General features: G+C 46.2%; 1 protein-coding gene across 4 annotated transcripts in view; it reads right to left on the minus strand.

Annotated features, from left to right (window-relative positions):
- Nucleotides 1-15,193, minus strand: part of PTPN11 (protein tyrosine phosphatase non-receptor type 11) — a 68,402-nt gene that overhangs the window by 14,974 nt on the left and 38,235 nt on the right. For 2 of the 4 annotated variants that reach the window (XM_055404371.2, XM_055404369.2), the window contains exons 7-10: nucleotides 5,849-5,945; nucleotides 3,320-3,399; nucleotides 3,037-3,195; nucleotides 520-651 (exon numbers count right to left, since the gene is read on the minus strand). In XM_055404371.2, coding sequence (XP_055260346.1) covers nucleotides 520-651; nucleotides 3,037-3,195; nucleotides 3,320-3,399; nucleotides 5,849-5,945 — 468 coding nt within the window. Of the gene's footprint in view, nucleotides 1-518; nucleotides 652-3,036; nucleotides 3,196-3,319; nucleotides 3,400-5,848; nucleotides 5,946-15,193 lie in introns of all 4 variants that reach the window. The other 2 variants (XM_055404368.2, XM_055404367.2) reach the window with 1 other exon arrangement.

A 15,193-nucleotide genomic window follows, 5' to 3' on the forward strand; every position in this document is an offset into this window, starting at 1 on the left:
CATTTCATTCTCTAACACACCACACTGTGGCTTTCACAGCCCCAGCACAATTGGAAAGCTTGGCTGGTTATTTACTCCTTAAGCTCCCACCTCCCTAGGGCTGGGGGAAGGGACCATGCAGGTCTGGTTTGCCGTGTATCAGCCAAGTACCTTGTGGCTTCCCAGGTGGCTCAGATGGTAAAGAATCTACCTGCAATGCAGGACACCTGGGTTCGATCCCTGGGTCAGAAAGATCTCCTGGAGAAGGGAAAGGCAACCTGCCCCAGTATTCTTGCCTGGTGAGTTCCAAGGGCGGAGGAGCCTGGCGGGCTACAGTCACAAAGAGTCAGACACGACTGAGGGACTAGCACAGTGACAACAAAACAAGCCCCTCGGTGGCGCCTGGCACACAGAGGGTGTCCGTAAACGGATGTTACTCAGTGAGTGAACAGCGGCATACAGACAGGAGTGACCGCACGACCCTGGATCAGCGCACCCCTGTGCGCTACCAGAGTCTCTAAAGTACGACAGTATACTTACTTGTCCAACCTTTGAGAGTTTAAGTTCTCTCAAGGTATAGTCGTGAGCAGCACTTTCCTTGACGTTCCTAACGCGCATGACTCCGTATTCTTTTAGTGCATACTCGTCAGGCCAGTATTTGACACATTTACTCTGGAAGGGGTCCAAGAAAAGATAGTTAATCTCTGTGAACTCTGACATGAAAGCCTCAACCACCAGAAGAGCAACACTCAAGTGTTGACTACTAACATGGAAAAGGGCCTGCCTGGTGTCTAACTGTTGGATTTTCAAAGAAAAGGAAAGAAGAGTTCAAACTAAAGAAGCAGATGCAGGAAAACCAGGGAGAAGTGGGAAGAGAAAGCCAGTGTAGCAGAGTGGTTCATCTAAGTCATGGGTCTGAGGAGAGTCAGTGCTTCTTTATTTCTCTCTAAAGAACCAAGGAGGGATTTCCCTGACGATCCAGTGGCTAAGACTCTGTGCTCCCAATGCAGGGGGCCCAGGTTCGATCCCTGGTCAGGGAACTGGATCCCACATGCCGCAACTGACCATTTGCATGCCTCAACCAAAGATCCTGCATGCCGCAACCAAGACCCAGCAGAGCCAAAAAAATAAATTTATTTTTTTAAGAAAGAACTTGAACTTATCTTTTCAAAAAAGAACTAAAGAGCAGAGAGTGGGGGACTACAGGGTGTGCAGACTGCTGTCTAGCAACCGCTGAGTGCTGAATTCCAGAGATCTGCCAGTCACTCTGCAGGGAAGACAGGCAGGGGCTTTGGAGGTGGATGGGCTGCCCAATGAGCCAGACTGTCTGGTTCATTTCTGTGCCCGTGTAGGAGGCCTCTGCGCCTTATCTAACCCAAGTGTGAACAACTCCAGCACGGAAAGGCAGCTGATGGAGTTTTGAACCAGCTGCTTTTTCTATATCCAGATCCACTTGATACCTGCTGCACACGTCACCCTCGCTTAACCGGGCGCCTGGGAACGCCCAGCCTGCAATAGCTGCTGGCTTCGGATTGGAAAATATGGCACTAGGGAATCAGTCTTGCTGCCAAAGAGGAAGATACTTTGTTCAATGAGACATGAGTCCGCAGAGATCTGGTGATGCGTCCTGGGCAGAGAATGTTTTTGTGTCTTGCTTTTTTCCCCAGGAGCAGTCACCCACACCACTCACTTTCCACAGCCCCCAAGACACAAATACCAGCAAGAGAAATCTACCTTGTACATTAGGAAGATACAGCAATTCACTCTTAAAAAATAAGAAATCAGAGAACAGCTGCAGACACCCCCCCCAATGATTAATCAAAAGGAAACAAAATATGGTAGGAGGAAAGATCAACAGAACAATTAATGGATAACACTACTTTTTTGCTTGACATGCTTTATGTGGCCTTTTATTATTCTGAATTTGGCTTTCCCTCCAGTATTTTGTAGATCCAAGTACTTCTTGACAGATTTGATACAATTTTTATTATCCCCAAATGAACACTTTGACTATTAAATGTATGCAGTACTCTCACTGGTCAATCAATTCTGAGGACTGCTGGTCACCCAAGAGAACACAAATCACAACTCCTAACACTGTAGCTGACTCTACACGTCTGCAAACGACTGCGCCCTCCTCCCAGTTTCCCAAACTCTGACGTAAACTTTGGCAAACAAATTCTAAAATGTGAGCACTGATACTTTAGCTTTTAAATTAAAAGCCCAGGAATCCAGAGTCTGGTTTTTCTTCTATGCACTGGGGCGGATGGCGGGGAGATACCAAGCAAACACAAGTTATTGGAAAGACCTGTGGGGAGACCGAGAGCACATCACGCCCTCCGCTCCAGCTGCAGAGTGAAGAGGGAGAATGGGAACACAGGCGCAGGCCAGGAGAAGGAGCTAAGGAGTGGGGCAGGGTGACTGGTCCCAACGTCTGTCTGTTCTAGGAGCTTCCGGCAGCTCTTCTGAGAGGGACCAATCCTGATCCCTCTGAAGTAACCCAAGAACCCTCTCTTCCCAGCCCCCAGGTCAGCCTCCTACAACTGCAACCAGAGAATGAGAATGGGCTGCCTCCTATAACCACAACCAGGCAACTGGCAGGACGGAGGGTTCAGTTTTCCTTTCGACACTCAGAGCAGGTGATCCTCCCCTGAAGCAGAAATTATAAAAATGTTTTAACTTGTCCATTACTTCAAGAACATCTAATGCTACTGTGGGCGGTTGCTGGAGGAAGCCTCTGTTTCACCATGGCCAGACCTGGCCCCAAAGGTATTCAGATGTGTTAACAACTTGCAGTACAACAACGAAAATCTTATAAGGGAACCCCTTGGTGGTTAGACTCCATGCTTTCACTGAGGAGGGCCGGGTTTTGATCCCCGCCCAGGAAACTAGGTGCAGAACACTATACCGTAACGCAGTGTAGAAAACTATACCAGATTTCTGCCACTCCCCTTTTTCCAGAGGGTCAGTTAGAATAAGCTTCACATCTTTATTCAGTTCTTAACATGATCAAGCCAACACGTCCAATACTTCAAGAAAGTAGAGTATGCAGTGTACCTTTCCTCTCTCCACTTCTTTCGTTGTCATGACAATCACTCGGGAGTTCTCCTGAAACACCATCCTCCAAAAGTCATTCACCGTGTTCTGCAGGCAGCCTTGTGTGGCAATGTAACTCTTTTTGGGCTTTGAGTTGTTGCATTTGGTTTCAAATTCAGGCTAGAGATTGAGGAAGAAAACAACTTCAAATGTTTAAAAATTGCTTTCAGGCCATGTGGAAGGATTTAAACTACAAAAACTGGCTAGCAATATATAGTCAGAAAACATCGTGAAAGCACTTTACCATGATAATGTTTGCGTTGATGTAATCCGAAACGGGCTCATTGGGATCACCGTCGTGGAGGACGACCCTGGTGTGATCGACTGGAAGAAGAAGAGACCATGGTCACAGTGGTACTGAGACCCCTTCAGGACAAATCAAGTCAAATCAGCTCATCCTCAGGGAGTCCCAGTTTTATTCATTTCATGATAAAATGTCATTAAAAACTAAATCCAGTGTGAGCACAATAATCTGAATATGACGCCCCAAAATGCTTTCCTTAAGGAGTATAGGTAGCAATGTTAATTCCCTGGTTTTAATAGTGTATTGTTGATATAGAGGATATTATCATCGGGAGAAGCTGGGGAAAACAACGGTACATGGATTTTTGTAACTTCTTGTGAGTCTAAAATTATTTCAAAACAAAAGGTTTTTTGCGTTCTTGTTTTTTTTTTTTAAGGAAAAGTATAGGTAAATGATATATGTCTGAGATTTGCTTCACAATAATTCAGGGAAAGAAGAGATGTGTACCAGAATACAGATAAATTGGGACTTCCCTGGTGGTCCAGTGGCTAAGACTCCATGCTCCCAATGCAGGAAGCCCAGGTTCAATCCCTGGTCAGGGAGCTAGATCCCACATGCCACAACTCAGAGGTTGTATGCCACAACTAAAGATCCCATGTGCTGCAACTAAGACCCATCATGGCCAAAATAAATAAAAATAAACATTAAAAAAAAAAAGAATAGAAATGAATCAAGATTGGGCACAAGCTGACAATTGGTGGAGCTGGGTACTAGACATGTGTTCAGTTCAGTTCAGTCGCTCAGTCGTGTCCGACTCTCCGCAACCCCAGGAATCACAGCACGCCAGGCCTCCCTGTCCAACACCAACTCCCGGAGTTCACTCAAACTCATGTCCATAGAGTCGGTGATGCCATCCAGCCACCTCATCCTCGGTTGTCCCCTTCTCCTCCCGCCCCCAACCTTTCCCAGCATCAGAGTCTTTTCCAGTGAGTCAACTCGTCGCATGAGGTGGCCAAAGTATTGCAGTTTCAGCTTTAGCATCAGTCCTTCCAATGAACACCCAGAATCGATCTCCCTTAGAATGTGTGGGTTGTGTATATTATTTTGTCTACTTTCAAATATACTTTAAACTTTCTGTAATAAAAAGGATTTTTAAAAAGTGAAGTAGAATTAAATACAGTATACAGACATCAAGATTCTGACAACAGTATCTACTGACCAAATTCTGTATAAAAGTACATTACTGATATAAAAATCTGAGTGTGCTTCCTAAGTGACACATTTTACACTGGGAATTAGTAATAAAGTCGTATGTCTTAATACTGTTCTTTTGTTTCAGATTGCCCATCTTTAAAGAATATGATGCTAATCAGAAGAAACATCTGATTGGGATTTTTATGGGAGGAAAGGACAGTAATATTCTGTTTAGTACTGCATTCCACTGTTGCTGTCATCTTTCCCTACATGCCCACATCTTACTAATGAGCACCATTCAGACCTCCTGAGCATAAATGAAACCTTAAGACGTAAAGAGGATAATGCTTCCCCAAGGTCATTAGGACCATGCTGTGGCTCAGAATGATTCCCTGCAAATTCCTCTTTTTTTCTCTTCATTATTAGAAGAGCCTCCACTGTCTCCCATCCTCACTTACACACATCTATATGGATGTGATATTCATATACACCATGTATGTGCCCATATGAACACAAAAAGAGGAAGACTATGGTACACACACACACACAGGATGGGTTTACAATATATAACAAAGTAGCTCTGACCCGATGAGACATTAGAGCAAGGCTCTCCAATCTAATTGTGCTCCCCAATAAACTTTAATAATAAAGTTTTTGGACATTGAAATGTATACATATTGGGTGGGTCAAAAAATTCATTTGGGTTCTTCTGTATGCTCACAATGTGGGAAACCCAAACAAACTTTCTGGCCAATCCAATGCAATTATAGATACAAACAAGGCTTATTTTAAATACATTATACACACTCTGCTATCAAGCTGCACATCAGATTTAATTTTTTTCTTTTTCTTTTTTTGGATAAAGAATATAAATCAAGAGAAGTTCTAAATGTTTCTTCCTGGCCCACTCTGGAGACCCTGCATTAGAGCCTGGAGCTAAGAGTAGTGACTCTGGGGGTTCCAGTACCAGTTTTCCCACACAGACCCAAGAGCCAGGGACTGCAGAGCAAGGGCACAAGTCTGGGACCCCTGAGACTGATGGTGAGACTGTGGGAGAGAGCAAGCCTTGACATGATCTCTCCTGGGCAGTCTAAATTAACAGAAGGAAACAACCACACTCTAAGCTTCCTAGTGGTAATTTCACTCTGTAAGAAGTAGCCTCACAGGAACTCGATGAACGAGGCCATCCGTCTCCACCACAGCTGACTACTTTGGAAACTACTCACAATTAAAAGAAGCTAAGGCCTTGGATCTGCTGAAAAAGCACATGCCCCACCTCCCCAGAGAAGTGACAGAGACACTCCAAGAGTGACTATTACAGAGATTGGTACTTACAGGGCAGGATGTTCTTATATCTATTTTTGTTTTTATTTTCTTGCCTCTGACCCTCTTTTCGGCTATAGAGAAGTTTACACTCCTGTTGTTGCAGTGTCTGGAGAGAAACAAAAGTAAATATTATTATGCGTCAAAAGCTTCCCAAAAAAAGCCTGATGGAGCAGTTCTGCTTTAGGGGATTTATCCCAGGAAATGTTCAAGAGTCATGGGCGGCAGCTGTAAGAATGCTCACCTTAATGCTACATCAAGAGGGGCAGAGACACTGAAAGAGCTGCCGAAATAAACACTTTCATTCATTCAAACAAAGGATGTTCTACATTTAAGAGAGATCCTAGGAGAATAGCTAACGCCTTGGAAAGATGACCAGAGTGAGTGTTAACTAAAAAGAAGGTCAAATTTTCCAAACAGTGCCTTCCATAAGCCCCTATGTCTGTGCGCACCCATGTATGTAAGAAACAGCAGTCTGTACACCAAAAAAGTATGGGGCTTTTCTATTTTCAGCAGTAAGATTATGTTTTGTTTTGCTCATTTTTTGCCTAAATTTTCCACAATAAATGTTTATAAGAAGAGAAACTTTGGGAATTTCCTGTCAGTCCAGTGGTTAGGACTCCTCGCTCTCACTGCTGAGGGCCTGGGTTCATTCTCTGGTTGGGGAGCTAAGATATGATCCCCAAAGTCGCCCAGTGTGCCCCCACCCTAAAAAGAGAGAGACCTTTAAAAATCAGTTATTAAGAATGAAAGCCAGTGAACGTTGGTATACAGTACCCAAATAGGAGATGTGATCCATGTTCTTGAGGACTTTGTAATCTGCCTACTTTAACCATTGATAAATTCAGAGCAAGCTGAAAGTCAGTTCTCAAATCTGGATTCTCGCGGACGGTAAAAGTGGTTTACTGTGGGCGTGCAATCTTTATTAGCAAAGCTTTAGTGTCCTCCTGTGCCCCAAACCTACATCAGTGCCCTGGGCAGCCAAGCCTGCATCTGCACAGATGCCCGCTCCCCTGCGCTGAGGGGAGGGGGCGCCCCTCCATCTCCCCAGATAGAGATGGAGGAGGAGAACGCTCAGGCTCCTGAAGTGAGGGGTCAGGAAGGACACCTCTGCAGGGAAAGGAGGTGGGGAACGGAACCAGGGAAAGAAGAGCCTAAACAAAGCAGGCAGCCACAGCGGGGCTGGCCGCAGGGAAGAAGGAACGACATAAGGAAGTGGAGAGGAAGACCAGCTGTAGAAACAAACAGGAAGGTGGACCAGCCAGGCTGAATGAAGCATTTTCAAGGATGTAGGCTTCATTTTCAGAATCACCAAAAGTGCCTCTTCAAGGAACCAATGGTATCAGACAAGTCTCGTTTGAATAGGAAATCACAAATGGGGGAATCAAGAAAGTGAAAGGCAAACTAAAAAGAAAAAAAAAAAGTGTTACATACTAAAAATATATTTATATATGCCAAAATGATGATCCCTTAAGAGATTTCTCTACGAGGGAAGGCAGAGCCAGTATTTTGTAACATAGTGGCCCTATTATATATTCCATTTCATTTATCTGCATTTCAAACAGGTATGAAAGTCAGGAGTTTAAATTGCTATTTGACTCTAGGTTTCAAAATGCAATAATTCGGCCTTGACACACAGCTCAAAACCAAAATGTTTAGCCAGCTGAAACCTGGACAGAAATAAAATACAACATACACGGAACTCTGACAATCAAATGGTCACTCAAAATTCTTCAGTGAGTTCACATACAGTAATTAGAGCCATCTGCATTCTCGGAGCTGGCATATCCTCTGAAACTGCTGTTAGGAAGAAAGTTCGATCTGGATTTTTAGACAGTAAGGTGAGGTTCAAACCCTATGAACTGAATCAATCACTTAAACATCAACCAAGTGAAGAGAAACAACATCAACAAAAGCTACACGCTAGGAAATAACTAGGGGCTTGATTCAAAACAAACCTGACAGCAAAGCATTCAAGTGCTCACTTATGGAACAAACTTCAAGTGACGCTTCACTTGTGGAGGGCACACTGTCAGAGCAAGCTCTAGAAAAGGCAAATCTCATCCACCCCTCCCTGTTTAATCACCTTCAATTTCTTCCCCTGCCTTCAAGACGAGTGCAAGCTTCTCAGAACAACTCAGGAGACCTTCTCTTCTCTGAGTGGATGGAGGCCTGCCTCTAACCTCAGCTTCTGATTGTCCGGTCACTATCCTGACTGCCCTTCAGAGTCCTCCAGTATAAAGCAGGGTGAACCCTAATTACCTACCTTATACAGAGTTGGTATAAGAATTAAGGCGCACTGTCTACACTCCAGCCACACCAACTGTCTTGAACCCACCGTATTTCTTTAGGGCTTCATGTTCTTGTTCATGGCCTCTGCCTAGAATTCCTTTCCTCTGCCTTGAGTACCTCTGAATGTTACTTTTTGGTTATTCATTAGGACCCACCCCAAATGCCGCCTCCTCTGGGAAGCTCTCCTGACCCACTCAGCACGACCTCCCTGTGTCTCACGATACCCGCATACAGTCTGCAGCACTGCCCTCTGTGAGTGCTCCTGTCACACTGAATACCAGCTACGTCTTTACAACCTGTCTCTTCTATTAGAGAACATGGACCACCCCTGTTTGCCTGTAACCAGCTCAGCATCCAGCACAAAGCAGGCCCTCAAAATGTATCTGCTAGATGGACAAATAAATACAGGAAGGGGCTGCAGCGGAGACAGACAAACCACAGACCATCACTGGTGATGGCCATGAACGGCAGGCCCCACACTCAGCATCCCATGCTGACACTGTTGACCTGGCCTTCAATATAAAGGAAAGCCACTGGAGGCAAAATATGAGATCAGCATTTCCCAATCTTTAGTCATCTGAAAAGCACATTTAAGGGAATTCCCTGATGGTCCAGTAGTTAGGACTCCAAGCTTTCATTGCCGAGGGTGCTGATTCAATCCCTGGTCAAAGAACTAATATCCCACAAGCTGCACAGCACAGCCAAAAACAAAAAGATAAATGAAAACAAAGAAAGGAAAGCATCTTCAAGATGCTGTCTCATCTCGGCACACTGCCTATTATATTAGTTGTTTTCTTAAACTAACCTCCACTTTTTCCCCTTTGGAAGATGTATTTCAAAAGAAAACTGCATATTACTAGCACATAAGAAAATCAGTATCACTTGCCATATATAGAAGGTCACCAGCAGAAGGAATATAATAAAAATGAAATACTGTCAAATCCTATCTAGATATTATAGAATGCCTGAAAGTGAAAGTTGCTCAGTTGTGTCCGACTCTACTGTCTATGGAATTCTCCAGGCCAGAATACCGGAGTGGGTAGCCTATCCCTTCTCTAGCAGATCTTTCCGACCCAGGAATCGAACCAGAGTCTCCTGCATTGCAGGCCGATTCTTTACCAGCTGAGCTACCAGGGAAGCCCTGGTATGCCTGAGGCTTTATTTTAAAAAAAAAGGTATACTGGCAAGTGTTAAGAAATATAGATGTTGCTGCTGTTCAGTCACTAAGTCATGTCTGACTCTTTTGTAAATCCATGGACTTGGAGCCTGCCAGGCTCCTCTGTTCATGGGATTTCCCAGGCAAGGATATTGGAGCCACTTCTTTCTACAGGGGATCTTCCTGACCCAGAGATCGAACCTGCATCTTCTGCATTGGCTGGTGGATTCTTTACCACTGAGCCACCAGGGAAGCCCAGAAGTAGATGTAAGAGGCATATTGAAACTGTACTCAGACCTTCTCCTAAGCCATGAAAAAAGAAATGGATAAGGGTTAAACAGAAAAAAAAAAAGAAAACCTTCTTCATTCACTAGTTCAATCTTACTGTAACGGGGCTGCCGAAAATCACCTCACACACCAAGAACACTTATAATCCAGACTTCCAGGCTGAGGAAAGCCTCACCAATACCCAGTACATGCTGGCTGGACCATCTACTCGGCTCAGCCTCTGGCTTCCCTCATCCTGCATTAAGTTACTAACCATCTCTTCCATGCAGATGTGAGATTTAAACAGAACACAAGCTGAGACAGTTTGGGCCCTGGAGTCTTCCAGAAAGGACAGGCCCAGGGGCCCTGTGTCCCTGGCTTTGCCAAGTGCTGACTGCCGGCGGCTGGCAGCTGTCATGGATTAGAACTGAGTAACCATGTGTCTCCCACTCCAGCCCTGCTCCCTCCTCAGACCCCATCAGCCCATTCTCAACTATGCCTGGGGCCCACTTGCCTGAACACAATTCATTTCTCACAGTGGACGGCTGCCATCCCTCTAGAGTGAGGCTGAAAATAAAAAGAACTCAGAAGTTGTGAGTTTTTGTGCTCTGCCAGCAGAGGCTCCCCGACTGCACCCGAGATTATCAGCTACCACCTGCTAAGGGGTGCTTCCTCCCTGGCACCAGGCTGGTGGAGCAGGCATTGTAACCAAGCCCTGCCCCCAGAAGGTTACAATCCCTTCCAAGCTGATCTTCCATGAACTCCCTCTCAGCCGCCCCCAGGTCACCAAAAGCTGTGAATGACCTGCAGCTGACTGTCACTGTTTCTGTCCCCATTATCCACTGGGCCAGGCAGGATGTCAGTGATAAGGCATGGGACAGGCAGCTAAAAGGATAGCACAAAACTAGAGAGAAGCCATGTGCAACCAACAACAACAAAAAACAACAGTATAAAACTGGGGCACAGGTGGCAAGGTATCCCATTTTCCCAAGCAATACAACCAAAGATTTGCACCCAAGAATGAACCCTCCAAAAGGACCAGAGGCTAGCTACAGTCACCTGATTACATGAGCCAAAGCTGATCAACAAAGGGATTATATCAAACGGTTAAGCCTTTATAAAAGCCATGAAGAGAAAGATAATCCCCTGATCCACACTATACATTAGGAGTGCCCCGCAGCACAACCAGTGTGGACAGAACAGGTGTTCACAGTGCAGAACCATCCCTTACATGTATGGCTGTTGAACATCCATGCTCCTCACACTTGGACCCCTGCTCCCCACACCTGGACCCCTGCCAGTCTCCAGTCCAAAAGCCAGTAGCAGCATTCTCAGTCTCTGTGCTGACCAAAAGAGACCCCCCGAAACACCCCCTCACAGACTTCCAAAGCCCTCTGATTAAAGACCACTGGAACTGGCTCTTGAACAGAATGTCATGAACGCAAGTGGAAAAACAGGATCAAAGACAGACAGACACACATGGGCAGAGCCAGGCAGCCCCACGCGCCAGGACATGGCCTGAGAATCATCTGTCCTCACTGCTCTGAGCAATCGGGACTAATTGCTAAGGGGGAAAAAAATAATGCCATTAACCATTAGGGGCGGACCAAGCTGTACAGTTACCTTATTTTTTAAATTCTAATTATTTATTATTATTATTATTTTTTGGCTGTGCTGAGTCTTTGCTGCGGCATGCAGGCTTTCTCCAGTTGTGGAGTGCGGGCTCTAGAGCACACGGGGTCAGTAGTCCTGACGCGCGAGGTCTCTAGTTGTGGCACGCAGACTTCTCTAGCTGCAGTGCATGGGCTTAGTTGCTGTGCAGCATGTGGGCTGCGGCATCTCAGTTCCCTGAGTAGGGATCAAACCTGCGTCCCCTGCATTGGAAGGTGGATTCTTAACCACTGGACCACCAGCCAAGTCCCAGCAGTTACATTATTTTTAAAAACAAAGCTACAAGGGGAGGAAACAAGAATAACGAGGTATTGCTAAGCGTTACAGTTGAGTGTTAGGAAAAAAAAGGTTCGTCATCCTATTTTCTCAACTTCAGGGTGTGCGAAAACATCAATAATAAAAGAACATTTCTATAAATTGTAAAAAAGAAAAACAGAAACGTAAAAGTTGCTATTAACTCTCCCGCTACCTATGCATGGCTGGCCTCCTGAAGGAGAGAGAGAAGGCTGAGAAGGGCTGCTGGGCTGCTGGCCTATCTGATTTGGGGCCATGAATAATAAGACAGTGGTAACCATGTGGGCAGGCTCCACGTAGGCAGGCCCTCTTCCCTGTCTGAATGAACTGTCTCTCTTTGGCGTCTGCCCTCTGCAAAGAGGAACACTGGAATCCTCACTCTGCCCTCTTTACTGCAAACTCTGCGATGTTACCAGGCAGCAAAAGCGGGTGAAAGCCCCCACTTCCAGATGCTACGTGGCCCAGCCTTTTACCACTTCCTCACGGCGCAGTTTGAGTGGTCACACCCGAATGAGCCCATGGCAACCTCGAGAAATGAAGGGGCTGATGGAGTCTCTCATGGTCAGAGAAGGTCCACAATGATGGACAAGCACTTACAAAGCACCATGAATAGACAAAACCAATCTAAGATCTGGATCCTTTCCAGGTGCATGTTGTAAGTCAAGTCATCACCTTCCTCCAACAAGGTGAAGACTAAGTGGAAAAACACATTTAGAAGACACAGTCCCCAGATGAGAACAGGATCTGACCCAGGAAATAGCAGCCCACAGCACAGGACAAATCCATCATTAATAATCTGTCATTCAGTGTGCAATGAATTAGGTGATGCGGAACTTTGGGAGTGAGATTCATGAAAATGAAGGGAAGGTGGTTTCTGGGAGGAGCTGAGGCTTGAGGTAGGTGAGGGGTGGGGCAGAGGCAGAGGAGTGCAAGGAAGAAGAGAAGACATCCCAGCAAGGTAGGGATGCGAGCAAAGGTGGCTAAGAGGCCAGAGCTAGTGACCTCAGAGTTGGGGGGAAGGAAACTGGTCAGAGTCTGGAAGTTGTGCTGTCAGTGGTGGGGGATGAGGTCAGGTGGAGAGCTGGGGGGCTTTGGGAACTGGGCAGGAGATCTTCAACAGCTGAGCAGCACAGCGCAGCAGTCTTGGAGTCAGAAGATCTGGAAGTTCAAACCACAGCCAACTATTTGCCTGCCACATCCTTAGGGACAGCTTTCTCCCTTTCTTCCGGGTGCTTCGTCTTCAGAATGAAAATGCTATACCTCTGGTGGGACATCGGGAGCCACTGCAGGTTTGTAAGCAGAAGAGTGATGGGAGAAATGCTGGGAGCAGATGAGCACAAAGGGCGAATGGAAGGGCAGAGGTTAAGGGTAAAAGAGCAGCTGGTGTCCTGGGGGCCGATGAGCCACCCACAGCCCTGGCATCAGGTGAGACTCCTGTCTCGGCCGCTGCCCGCCTGGGTGGCCCTGGGGAGTTGCCCTAATTCCAGAGCATCCAGGGACACAAGATCTACCTCCCTCAAAACATCTGGGGACACAATGAGATGACTTCGTTAGCTCACAGCGCAGCACCAAACAGACGGTAAATGCTGGTTTGCTTCCTTCCTTCCTCTAAAAACAAACAGAAAGACAACTAGGAAAGGAAAATCAACCAGACCTGGTGCACAACAATGAGAGAAAGAGGAGAAAGACGATTAAGGGGTGCTCCGAGGATTCCAGCGCACAGGGTCAGAGAATATACAGGACAACCACCAGAGACGGAGACGTAAAAACGGATAGCTGGTTTGAAGGCAAAAATAAAATAACAGGTCTGGTTGTGAATGCTTGAATCTGAAGAGACATGAAACCCAAATGTGGAAGGCACAAATCAAAAGGTAAAACCAAAGCCTGGAAGCCACTTGGGGTGGCTCTCAGTGAAGAGCAGTTTTAAAGCCAGAAGAGCAGAGGGCCCAGGCCATGTCTTGGAGAACCAGCAGAGTTAACTGGTCAGGAGAAGAGAGAGCAGTGAACAGCAAGAAGGGCACACGGGATGGGAGGAAGGAATAAACCAGGTACATGCTGCTATCAGAGAAATGAGAAGATGGTGGGAAAGAGGCTGGACAGATGTCCCAAGACCAGCTCACAGGAGAAAAAGGCCAGAGAAGAGACTATTTTTTTAATCACAATTAAGAAAACCTTTGGTGGGACCTCCCTGGTGGTCCAGTGGTTAAGAATCTGCCTTCCAATGCAGGGGACACAGGTTCAATCCCTGGCTGGGAAACCAAGATCCCATGTGCTACAAGGCAACCAAGCCTGCGTGCTGTAACTGGAGAGCCTATGCACCGCAACTACTGAGCCCGTGTGCCACAGTGAAGACCAAGCACAGCCCCCCAAAAAAGGAAGCAAGCCACTGGTGTCTTCGGAAAGTGTTATTTCAATATTCCGGGGACTGTCACATTCCAAGGTTAAGGAAGAAAGGGGCTAAGAAGAAATGGAGGCCACAACACAGGCCCACTGGATGGAGAAGACAGAAGGACAGCCACAGGTGTAGAAAGCGCCAAGGGTGTCCAAAAGCAAAGGGGAAGGTTAAGCAGATGTGAGAGTACCTGGAAGTACCTTAGGTTCTTCAATTCTCTGTAAAGACATCAGGCAGCTCCAGCAAATGAAAACACTCCTGAAGAGAAAAACCCGACACTGGAGAGGTGCAGAACAAAAGCAGGAGGGGAGGGAGGTTGAAAGAGAAAGAGTTCAAAGGAAACAAAGGAATTTCTCCAGAATGAAGCTTGTTGAATAGACCCCCTTAGCCACTGTGAGGCTCTGCCTGCAGGAAGGTAGCAGCTGGGAGCTCGGGCCTGGATGGAAAACCCTGATGACAGCTTCAAGGCTGCCATCCTAGGGCATTTTTAAGCACGAGGCTGGAGCCCTGGTTGGGGGCTGTTGTTCAACGTGCATTTGCTTAGTCACCCAGCGGAAGATTTCCGCTAGAGATCACCAGCAAGAATCATTATTCGAGGCACAGCTTTGGGCTGCAGTTAAAAGTCTTGTCTCCATAAAAACCTAACCACCTCCAAGGAGAATTTATAGCTCCCCTGAGCGGATGTAATCACTTTAAAGAAATCAAACCAGACTGTGGGTTTTAAGATAGGCACGAGCTCCTTCTGGAGACATGCTGGCTGGCTGAGTTGCTGGCAGAATCCAGGACATCTGTGTGGCTGTCAGCGAACTGCCTGCAATGCCCATGCAAACGGAGAACAGCTTCAGACCACGACAGGGAAGAGAGGCTTGCGTATAATGGAAGGAGGATGGGCTTTGAAGAAAAACCAAAATACTGAGGAGAACAAGCTTTAAAGTGCTTTGGAAAACAGAACCCCAGTGAAGAAGGTGTGTCAGGTTTATCTGTGTGCATGTTTAAGTCAGAAAGTTCATAACTGAAATCTTTCTGAAATTCATTACTGCGATCCTGAATGACATCGTTTTAATCAAGTTTGTAGAGATGTTGCAGGGACTAAAATGTGCATTCGCCAAGCCTCCAACAGGGACTCCACATGAAAAGTGCATGAGAATAAAGAGGGACATGTCAAAGCAAAGCCTGGAACATTCCTCCATACTTTTTAAGCATCAGGGAGCTGTTCCCTATTGAATATAAGCAAAGGGTCCAAAGCCAATACAAGTCTCTCTTGCTACTGAAAACAGCTCACACT

The sequence above is a fragment of the Moschus berezovskii genome, chromosome 19 (genome assembly GCF_049115385.1).
Source record: "Moschus berezovskii isolate FMDL1 chromosome 19, NW_MosBer_1.0, whole genome shotgun sequence".
NCBI lineage: Eukaryota > Metazoa > Chordata > Mammalia > Artiodactyla > Moschidae > Moschus > Moschus berezovskii.